Raw genomic sequence first — 10,710 nt, 5'->3', positions numbered from 1 at the left:
CATTGCAGGAACATCTGATCACAAATGTTAGTGTGGTATTACAGTTTTGATTATCTTATATCTATTGAAAAACGGGTGCGATTTTAAAGTAGCTATTTTTCATGAACTTCCTTTTTTCTTATTCTAATAAAAATGAAGATAATAAAAAAATATTCACGTAAAAGATTGTAATTTTATTAACAATTTAGAATGAATCAGAAATGTCTAGGTATTTTCCCATAGCTTAATTTTCTTTTTGTGTCTTCACGTTAACAATATTATACAAATTATGCATAGTTATTGTAATTTAAAGACTGTGGTATTTGTTTTAGTAGGTACTTTGGATATTAAACTGAAACTGAAAGTAAGAGTTGCTAGTGAAAGTGAGGTGCATATTTTATCTTAGACTCAAGAAAGCTTTATGATTTTGGTAACTTTCACAGTTTCAAGTGGGGGATTACACCATCATAACTAGTCTTCTTCAGAAACCTTGGCAAAGTGTTGGTTCATACTTGAATTCACTTTCACTTCTCTCCTTCAGTCAACGTTTACTTTTTTATGTGATTTGTGTTTTGAATATATTACAAATTTGTCTAGATCTTCCGTTAAATATGGCATTCAATCAATTCTTTCGTATAGGTCGTAAGATTACTTCGTGTACTGTGTTTGGTGAAAACAGTGCTTTTAATTTACAGAACGTCGCAATCCTTGGTAAAAATTCGCGGCTTCAAATATTTACATCATGTACGTTATCGTCTACGAATCAGAGACCGGATTGGAACAGAGCTGTCTCTGAAGCAGAAAAAATAGTTGGTTATCCCACATCTTTTCTTAGCCTTCGATGGCTTCTGAGTGATGAAATTGCTAATGTGGCTCTCCATTTGAGGAAACTGGTTGGCTCTAACCATCCTCTTTTGAAAACTGCCAAGTAAGTAAAATTTGCATTAAAGCTGCAATAAGTTTCAAATTTTTTCAGAATTGTCTCTGCATTTAAATTGAGGACCAGCGTAATATCGTACTTTCATTTTTAATTGAAATTAATTTTTGCGGTCGATATTTATACTTACGGGTATATGTTGACCCATTCTTTAAATGACATTGGCAGTTATTATTTTTGCCTTATTAAAGTAAATGTGATTTAATTTCAGTGTAGTAGAATTAAAAAAAGAAGCAAAACTAATATTAAAAGATGATTATATCTAACTAAATAATATATCCTATTAGAATATTTTTCTTGACAATGTCGATTTAAGCTGAAGTTATGTTAATGCAGGAAGTGTTGGTTAATTTTATGAAGGTTGAGCCAAATTACAAAAGTAATGTCTTGGATCCCCTCCAAATATTTATATGCGCAATTATATTTGTATGTACAAGTTGCCTTCTTACTTTTCGATAATCACTTTCCATTACTTCAATGACCAAAAAACACCCTAATTTGAGTAAACATTTTCCTCATTTTTTGAATAACGAGGCCTTCATTTTGTTTACTCAGTATAACATTTTATATTTATCTCATTTTCAGAAGTCTGATTTATAATGGACGAAACAATATGCAAGCTTGGGGGTTAATAGTTTTACTGATTTCTAAAGCTGCAGGACATAGAAATGTTGATGATATGGAAGAAGATAAAGCTGCTGGAGTATTATATAGGTAATCTTTTAAGCAAGTAAATGTTTCTCTCATGGCATTATTTTTGTTATTGACTAAATTCAAAGGCCGTTTCACGTTTATTTCCTCATTTCTTACATTCTAAATATAAGTAAGCATATCAGTAAGTATAATTGTTAAAAAAGAGTTCGAGAAATGTACTCAGTTCACAATTAAAATTATAAGTACTTTTAAGAGTACTAATAAAAGTAGCCACAACTCTCTCTTCATTTTATACTTGTTATACAAAAGTTATTGGCTGATTTGTAGGTATTGTTGTGCCCTTTTCATTTTGAACTTTACCCTGTAAGCACTGCGTCTTTCACCTTTTTCATCATAGTAGCAAGAATCGCAAGTATTACGATCGAAGAATTTCAGACATTTAACGAATATGGATCTAACTCAATTCCAGTTAAACGATGAGCAAAGGGGTAAGTTTGAAGGACGAAGCAAGAAGAAAACGGAGGATTATCTCAAAAGCTAGTTGAAGAAGCAAACAAGGAAATTTAGTCTTTTAAGTTTACATGGTTTGCAGATAGCACTTGAGAGAAGGGATCGGATTGGAGCAGTACTTATGCTGCCACAGAACTCATCACCTATGTGCACTACATATGCAATATGATTTTATAAAATTGTAATTGAAAAAATGGTTTGAGAATTTTATTAAGCTTTTGTTTATTAAGTATTTGTTTTACTGACTAAAAGAGCGCTTCTTTATTTTCAACCTAACAGAGAATAAGTTCAAAATCCAGCTCATTGATTTCTAAAAACCCTAGTACTAATATCTTTTTATATACAGGGTGTTCATTTTAAGACGGCTCAAATGCATTTCATGCTTAAACTGTTGATCTGAGCAAAAAATGGTAGAGGAAAAATTTGTTGCCCGTCACATCTAGTTTGTTAATTCTGTACTAATTCGCTGTGTGTATAAGTTTTCAACAGAACTACAACGATCTTGGTGATACTTCCAATAAAGTGTCGCATTTTTTTACTTTTTCTATTACTCTTGAAAGAAAGTATTGCAATCGTGAGCGTTGGAAAATATAAGGGTTGCACACTCGGATTTGAATCGGGACCTTAGGCATACCAATTTAATTAATTTAATTTAATTTAGTAGTGTTTTAACCTCTTCCTTATTACTTTTATTTCAGTCAAAGGGCGTTGGCAGAAGTTACAGAAATGATAAGGACAAGTCATTTAGTTCATAAAGGTTTAGTAAATATTTATGCTGGCCAGTACCAAGAACCTAGTGAATTGAATGATATGGCGTTTGGAAATAAAATAGCTTTACTAAGTGGGGACTATTTGCTTTGTACTTCTTGTGCTGAATTAGCCGCCCTCAGAAACAACGACGTAAGTTTATTTATTTTAAATGATATATTAACTACTTATTTGCTTAAAAACATTTGAGTATTAATAGACAAATAAAAAAAAATGTTTAATTGTTCAACCTATTTTTAACCTTTAGATAGTGGATTTAATGTCAAGTGCAGTACGAGATCAAGCTGTCAGTGAATTTCTTGGGCAGAGAGACAAACAAAATAACCCTTTACCCAGTTGTGGAAAGAGTGCTCTTGCAGATTGGACCACGCGAAATGTCCTTTCAGCTGGTAGCTTACTTGGTAAATCTTGTCAGGGTACTCTTAAATTAGCTGGTCATACTAATCAAGTGCAAGAACAAGGCTATAAATTTGGAAAACATCTTGCATTAGCATGGCAGGCGAGTGGTTCTCTTCCATTTCATTTTTAATTGACTTACCAAAAAATTAGTTTTTCTATTACTACAAATGTTTCAAGGAACTCAAGTAATCTAATTAATTAATTGTACTCACATCAACCATTGGTTGTGGTAGCCCACCATCGGCTTAGGAGTTTTCATTACAAATTACTAATTTAATTTTTGAATCATATTGAATTCACATTTTGAAATAATCATAACTAGCACTTATTACAAAAACTTTCTTCATTTTTACACCTTTTTTTTTAAATATTTGTAGGCCTGTTTAGAGTTGGAACCGTTTATAAGCAGCAAATATGTACCTGGTTCAATGTTTAATTTAACATCAGCACCTGTATTATTCCATCTAGAAAAAGACCCATCATTGTATGCCGAAATTGAAAAAGGATTGGATACCATACATGCCGTAAATTATCAGAAGGTAAAAATAGGTTGTTCGAAAAATAATGCAGGTTTCATATAAGAAAAACAAAAAACATACACATGTTTAGTAAAGTTTAGGTACAAATTTAGGCATTTTTCCAAACAGAGAATCGTGCATTGTGTACATAAGCTTTATAAGTTCCTGTTAATTGAAGAAATACAAGCTTTCTCAGCACTTAAACGCATTTATTTTATTAAAACCATTTGAAGGAAGTTAACTAAGGTTTAAAAATTTGTAAAAATGGACAAATAGTTTGATTCCGTTTATCTTATTGTAATTTCTTGCTTTCAAGCAGCACTGAAAGACCCATAATCAGTATTTATTATCATTCGTCGGTGGAAAACCCTATGCTCTCCACAACCACTGTAGGCTTATAGTGCTACCCCTACCCCAAAAAATCAATGTCAGGTCAGCAAATATTGCATGAAAATCCAGACTAAAATATTAAAAATTTACATAAGTCCGAACAAATCGCGCAACCTTGAAGACGAAACATCCGAAGGTCCTCAACCACCAACATATACCTACCAAAGATGATAAGTGTAATGTGTCCCACTATCTCGTGTTGCCACAATGTTTCTCCAAAGATTGTAAATGTACAAAATAACCACTGAAGTTATTGTGGTTGACATGCTAATTTACTCCGCATTTTTTTCCGAACAAACTGAATTTGTTTATTTATTATTTTTGCAATATTTTTTTAAATATATATATTTTATATTCGCCAAGTTATTTCTATTTAATCAATAAATCTAAGTAATAGTTGTAACAGCACTAAACTGTTATTATAATTATTATATTAGTACAATAATAATAATAATAATAATAATAGTATAGGAATTACAGTATTATTGGGCTGTTTGATTTGTATTTATTTTATTTATTTATATTTGTTAACAGGTTCATGAAATAGTTTCAAAGGGCCCAGGTATAGAATTAACAAAGGAACTTCAGAGAGAACATTCACAGAAAGCGTTAGAAGTATTGAATTCATTCCAGGATAGTGATGCTCGTACAGCTTTATCGAATATTATTTTTGCGATGGGTGAATTATGAAGTTAATAATTTCATGGTGTTATAGTATTCAGTTATTTGTTATAGTTCTCGATATTAATTGCATTATTTACATTTGTTGTTATTGTTATTATCACTGAATTGCCTTAATTTGTTGATATATATATAGAGCCTTGTTAACTCTGCGTTCTGCTAAGTTAGGCGCCACTGTAACCGAACGGTTATAGGCGAGGTCCTTTAAGCTAAAATGTATTGTGGTACTGGATTCGATTCCCGGTCTAGACTTGGATTTTATTTAATTGTTAATGTGAGAAATTGATAGTAGCTTGTTTGCTAGTTGCTTTTGTCCATGACACCTAATTACTCGCTAGACTTAAAGAACGCCCGAAAAAATGGCATTACTTTATATCACTATATGTATTTATTCCATTTCTTCTGTAATATTTCAATCGTTGGATCATAAATGTTGAATTTTTCCACTATTTGTCTGGTTTGATATTATTCATTCAAATTAGAAAGCTTTGGACTCAAATTAGTGCTTGAATTCATTCAAATTAGTACGCTGAGTTTCTTAGAGATTTAAGGGTCTTTTTTCCCTTCACAAGTGTCCACTTTTTTTTTATCTAGTACTTCTTTTTCCTATATGAGCAGAAATATACTTCATCCCATCTATACTAAATTCCCTCTCAGGAAAAACAGTTTTCTTATCCTGCAAATTTCCTTAAACAATATTTAAATATTAAGCACGCTTTCTGTGTCCTTTCCTTCCTTCTCAAGAACTTCTTTAGGGAATATTTATGATGCAATGCTCATCACGTGACCAAACCTTATCTGTTCTTTTTTATCCATCCGGTAGTGGTTTTTCTTTGTCACTTCAATTTTTTCTGAATTTAGAATTTCTAACTCACTTAAACTTATAAATATTGGTGGATAGTCTCCATTTCTGCAACCGAGCTTAGTTCTTAGGTTCCAAATTTATGCCATGTATGTCGATATGATACATGAATAATCTTACAAATATCTATTTTATATTCATAGGAAAATTTTGACGGTTGAGTTGATGAAGGCTGCGATAATTCGGTTATGAACTGTTGATTACGAAACTGGAGCAATGATATAGAACCAAAGATAACATTAACTAAAAAACAGTTCTTATTTTCCTTAGTCTGTTTTCTGCTCCCAGTTCGGTCTTCTCCAAACTTGATGGATAAATTAAAAATTAAGCCCTGTCGTTTCTTACAATATTTTTGTATAAAATTTAGGAAATAAGGACATTTTTTGAAATTAATAAAATTCCTAAAATTTTAGAAAAGATGTTCTTGACAATGTACGTAATTTCATTAGCATGTAATATAATAATATTAAAAAAAATACATGCGTAATAGATTTTCAGTGCGTATTACTTTTAATAATGCCGATAAGGGTATGAGCCTAGCTTAGTGGTGTGCTTATTTTATTAACGTACACTGAATCCCAACACAGAGATCCCGGGATCGAATCCAGCTGCCGGCCCTTAGATTTCTCTTCCTAGGAGCTTCTTACATCTCACGGTCCGGTGTTGGCAGTGTTGTCTGTAAAAAGAACTTTGTCTGAGGCCGACAGTTTTCATCTACATGTACTTAAAACCTTAGGTGCGATTGATTAGGTATTGATTGTTCACAATAAACAAAGTTGTTGAAATCCCCAGTGATTAAATTTATTATAACTTGTTATGCTTATGTTTGTATATTCCATGCCTAAAGAATAAATATTATTATTCTCCTAGTCTTGTACCATGATGTACTATTTTGAAAATTAAGTCGTAGAATAAAATGAAACAATAAATACTCGTTGAAAATAAAAAAGAAAAACTATTTTTAAACTTACTATTCAAACACAACTACAGATCTGGCTCTTTCATTAAATAATGATTCTTTGACATGAAAGGAATTACCAACTCTAATCGTTGAGACAGTTACTAACAACCAGTATCAAGCAAATCGCGTAATTTTAGCAAAAATGTAATAGACATAATTTATTAGAATGTAATAAAAATGAAATTTTGATGCAAAATACTTAATATAAAACACGATTATTTCAGTATTACTTGCTAAAGAAAAAAGTTAGTGTAAAAACGAGATCCGCTTTGTTATAGTTATTTGGGGCTTTAGGAAAACTAATGAACGATTACAAGTATTATTTTTTTTTATTATGGTACAATAAGCTACGTGGAAATTATATTAAAGTAATGCAATGTTTTATTATTGATTTCGATAAATTTTTGTTAGTGGAAATGTTACCAGTAGTACAATTTGCAATAATCACATTCATTCTGACAAAATTAGATTTTGTAAAGGCCTAATATTCTGAAATTGTAAATACGAGTTTCATTAAAAATTGATTAACCATAAGATTGTCGATTTTTTGTCATATTAATTTTATTAATTATTGTTAAGACATAATTTGTAACGTTTTCATTAAACATTACATCTTTAGTTTTTCTCAAGTGAAAATATAAGTGTAAAAGTGTAATAAAAGTTAAAGATACAGGTTTTTGTTTTGGAAATAAAAAATGTAGAGAAAATCGTTTAAGCTATTTTCGAAAAATTTGGCATAATGGTGCTTCTGATCAAGGGATTTTGATTACTAAATTACAATTGGATTTCCTGTCGGGTCCAATTAAGTATACGAGGTGTGTTCAAAAAGTAACGGGAATTTTCGTTTTTTGAAAAAAATATTTATTTATTCATCTACATTAATATTGTCGCCTTCAAAGTAGTCCCCTTCGCATACAATACACTTGTGCCAGCGCTTTTTCCAATCCTCGAAACACTTCTGAAACTCGATCTTTGTGATAGCTTTCAGCTCTTTCAGCGATTCGCTTTTAATGTCATCTATGCTTGTAAAATGACGGCCTTTTAATGTTCTCTTTATGTTTGGAAATAGAAAAAAGTCACATGGAGCCATGTCTGGCGAATATGGAGGCTGGGGATCGTTAAAGTTTTGTTTTTGGCCAAAAATTCACGAACAAGCAATGAAGTGTGAGCAGGTGCATTATCGTGGTGCAAAATCCATGAATTGTTTTGCCACAAATCCGGGCGTTTTTTTCGGATTGCTTCACGCAAACGGCGTTGAACTTGTAGGGAGTACTCCTTATTGATTGTTTGACCTTGTGGCAAGAATTCATGATGCACTATGCCATTAAAATCGAAGAACACAGTGAGCATAACCTTCACATTCGACCGCACTTGTCGAGCCTTTTTCGGTCTTGGCGATCCAGAATGCCTCCACTGGGACGATTGAGCCTTAGTTTCGACATCATATCCGTAAACCCATGTTTCGTCACCTGTTATAACACGTTTCAGTAGATCCGCATCGTTGTCGACTTCATTGAGTGACTCTTGAGCAACTTCCATTCTCCGCTGTTTTTGTTCGAAATTCAACAATTTTGGAACAAATTTTGCTGCCACACGTTTCATACCCAAAACATCCGAAAAAATTTCATGGCATGAGCCAATTGATATGGCAACATCATCAGCGACTTCTCTGATTGTGATTCGGCGATCGTTCATAACCATTTCTTTCACTTTTTTCACGTTTTCATCGGTTGTTGATGTGCTTGGACGTCCAGGTCGTTCGTCATCTTCAACGTTTTCGCGGCCATCTTGGAAACGCTTATACCACTCGTAAATCCTTGTTTTACTCATAGCAGACTCACCATATGCCTTTATTAACATTTCACACACTTTATTTCATTTTTTACGCAAAATTTAATACAAATTCTTTGATCCATTTTTTTTAACAAACAAAAATCGCCAAGCTCGAAAAACACGTCTAACCTTAACGGCTGCCACTTAAGAAGTAAACAATGAATATTACTGAAAATTTTATCGTACTTCAGGGGCATGTGTACCAACATAATAAAAAAAAAAATTTTACAATCAGACTCTCCAAACCCGCGAAATTTAAAAATTCCCGTTACTTTTTGAACACACCTCGTAAATTTTAAGCTTCGGGTAATTTTCAATTTTTGAGGTATTTTGTTCTCATTCGCGTACGCACTTAAAGATTTCAAAAATTGAAATGTATGTGCAATAAACTATACAATCACAATATAAGCACGTTATATATTGTGTGGTAGGTGATGAGAATATTTTGAATAAAGTACCATTCATTAAGGGTACAGTTTGGGGGAGTATACTTACAGACCATTTTCTAAAAATCTTTTATACTTTTTTCATTGAGGGAGCGAAAAAACGTTTATTTCCAGTAAAAATGCGATATCGATAATGTGACACTATCGCGATACTCCTCGTAGCTGTATTAAGAGAAATTAAAAAGTTGTTAAATGCAAACGCCCTTCTTATATCATGACAACTGTTAATGTACGCAGTTTCTTTCTTACTTTTACCAAAAACTTATTTCACAGCTGTTATGAAGCTCATCAGGACAGTTGTTTTCTGCCAAATTACTTGGTATTATCTACATTTACAGAGATAATTTATTTATTGGGTCTTAGGGCGGGTCCTATTTGCTAATGCATTAAAGCAAAAGTGGTGTTTTGCACCGTTCCCCTCAACATCTAGGTTCAGAGTTTTATGTACTAGTCGCTTTTGCAAAATTATCACCCCTGGTCTCAGCGAGCCAAACGTTTCACGTACCAATTGGTGACGACCGTCCAAGCATGCAGGCCAGGGTTGGTTTCTCATTTTCCTGACGAAAATTGCTCAAGAATTCAATGTTTCCTACCAAAATTTTGAAATACTAGCCCTGCCACCTCTTCGTGACATTATCAAAGTCATGAAATTAAAGCGAGAAACCTACTACTTCTTATTCTTAAGCATGGGACTTGCTGTGGCGGAGTTTTGATCAAAGATATTAATTACATTAACATTGGTCGATATTGTAGGCCTAATGCTAGATCCCGTATCTATCTAGACTTCATCTTGCTCAAGAATTTGATGTTCAATGAAAATATTTAAAGAAGAGTAATGGAAATAACCTGTAACTTAATGGAGTAATACAAAAGCTTGACTGCTGTAAAGATATTAAATATTCTTAAAAACATCTGTTCTTTTTTCATTCATTAGTTCATTTCTTTAGTTTATCGATAACTTTTGAATAATTTACTTTCAGAAAATGATCTAACGAAAGTTTCTACATCCACTTATATACACCCTCTAAACTATATAAGGTTTTTACATCCCATTAAACTGATAAATTCTGATGTCAGTTGTGACAAAAGATTTAACGTTATAGATTTTTATTAAATTTATTCTTTCAGAATTAAATTTATACTTTCAGACTTTCTTTGAGACTTTTCCATACAGTATTAAAATGGTCTGGAAAAAAGGTGCTTTACTTTTATAATTGTTTTTATTAAAAAAAAAAGTTTTAATAGGCCATTCGCTCATTATTGCTGCTATTCTAGAGAAATAGTTAATTTTTTATAAATATAGCTGCTGTGATAAGTACTTGTTTGCCTTAAAAAGAAAAAGAATAAAACTAAAAAATTTACCGTATGATATGTAAAAAACATTAGTAATAAAAATATATTTTTATGTACACATATTTGATTTTTTAAACCCTAATCCAGGAAGTAATTGATGATATAAGGGTGGCCTCCAATTTCATAATTTACATTTTTCTTGAAACTATTGTGAGTAACGTTATTTTTTCTTAACCAGAAAGAAGTTTTAATCTGAATGGCAATACAATGAAAGACAGCCCAGTTTACATAATTAATTTTTCTTCAATGTGTGATTTTTTGTTTAAGTGGACATCAGAATTACACATGTTCATTATAATAAAATGGTCCTGTTAAAGGATGCGTAACGTCACAGCTAGCTTTATGGTAGAGACGGACAGCCATTGTTCGTTGAAAGAAGTTACAAATCGAAGTCTTAAGCCATAAAAAGCGTTACTAAT

The 10,710-nt window shown here is 32.0% G+C and overlaps 1 protein-coding gene across 2 annotated transcripts; it reads left to right on the top strand.

Annotated features, from left to right (window-relative positions):
• On the top strand, positions 1-10,349 carry Pdss2 (Decaprenyl diphosphate synthase subunit 2). Of its 2 annotated transcripts, XM_074129985.1 has the most exons (7): positions 1-75; positions 675-907; positions 1,502-1,630; positions 2,779-2,980; positions 3,096-3,347; positions 3,625-3,786; positions 4,690-10,349. In XM_074129985.1, the coding sequence occupies exons 1-7, from the start codon at positions 25-27 to the stop codon at positions 4,843-4,845; spliced, it is 1,185 nt and encodes a 394-aa protein (XP_073986086.1). In that variant the 5' UTR covers positions 1-24; the 3' UTR covers positions 4,846-10,349. The 2 variants fall into 2 exon arrangements, with proteins under 2 accessions (XP_073986086.1, XP_073986082.1); XM_074129981.1 differs by lacking the exon at positions 1-75 and having other exon boundaries at positions 82-907.
• The last annotated feature ends 361 nt before the right edge of the window (positions 10,350-10,710 follow it).

The sequence above is a fragment of the Rhodnius prolixus genome, unplaced genomic scaffold, assembly GCF_049639745.1.
Source record: "Rhodnius prolixus isolate KJV_2025 unplaced genomic scaffold, Rpr scaffold_1, whole genome shotgun sequence".
In the NCBI taxonomy this organism is placed as follows: Eukaryota; Metazoa; Arthropoda; class Insecta; order Hemiptera; family Reduviidae; genus Rhodnius; species Rhodnius prolixus.
This window is presented reverse-complemented; position numbering and strand designations above follow the sequence as displayed.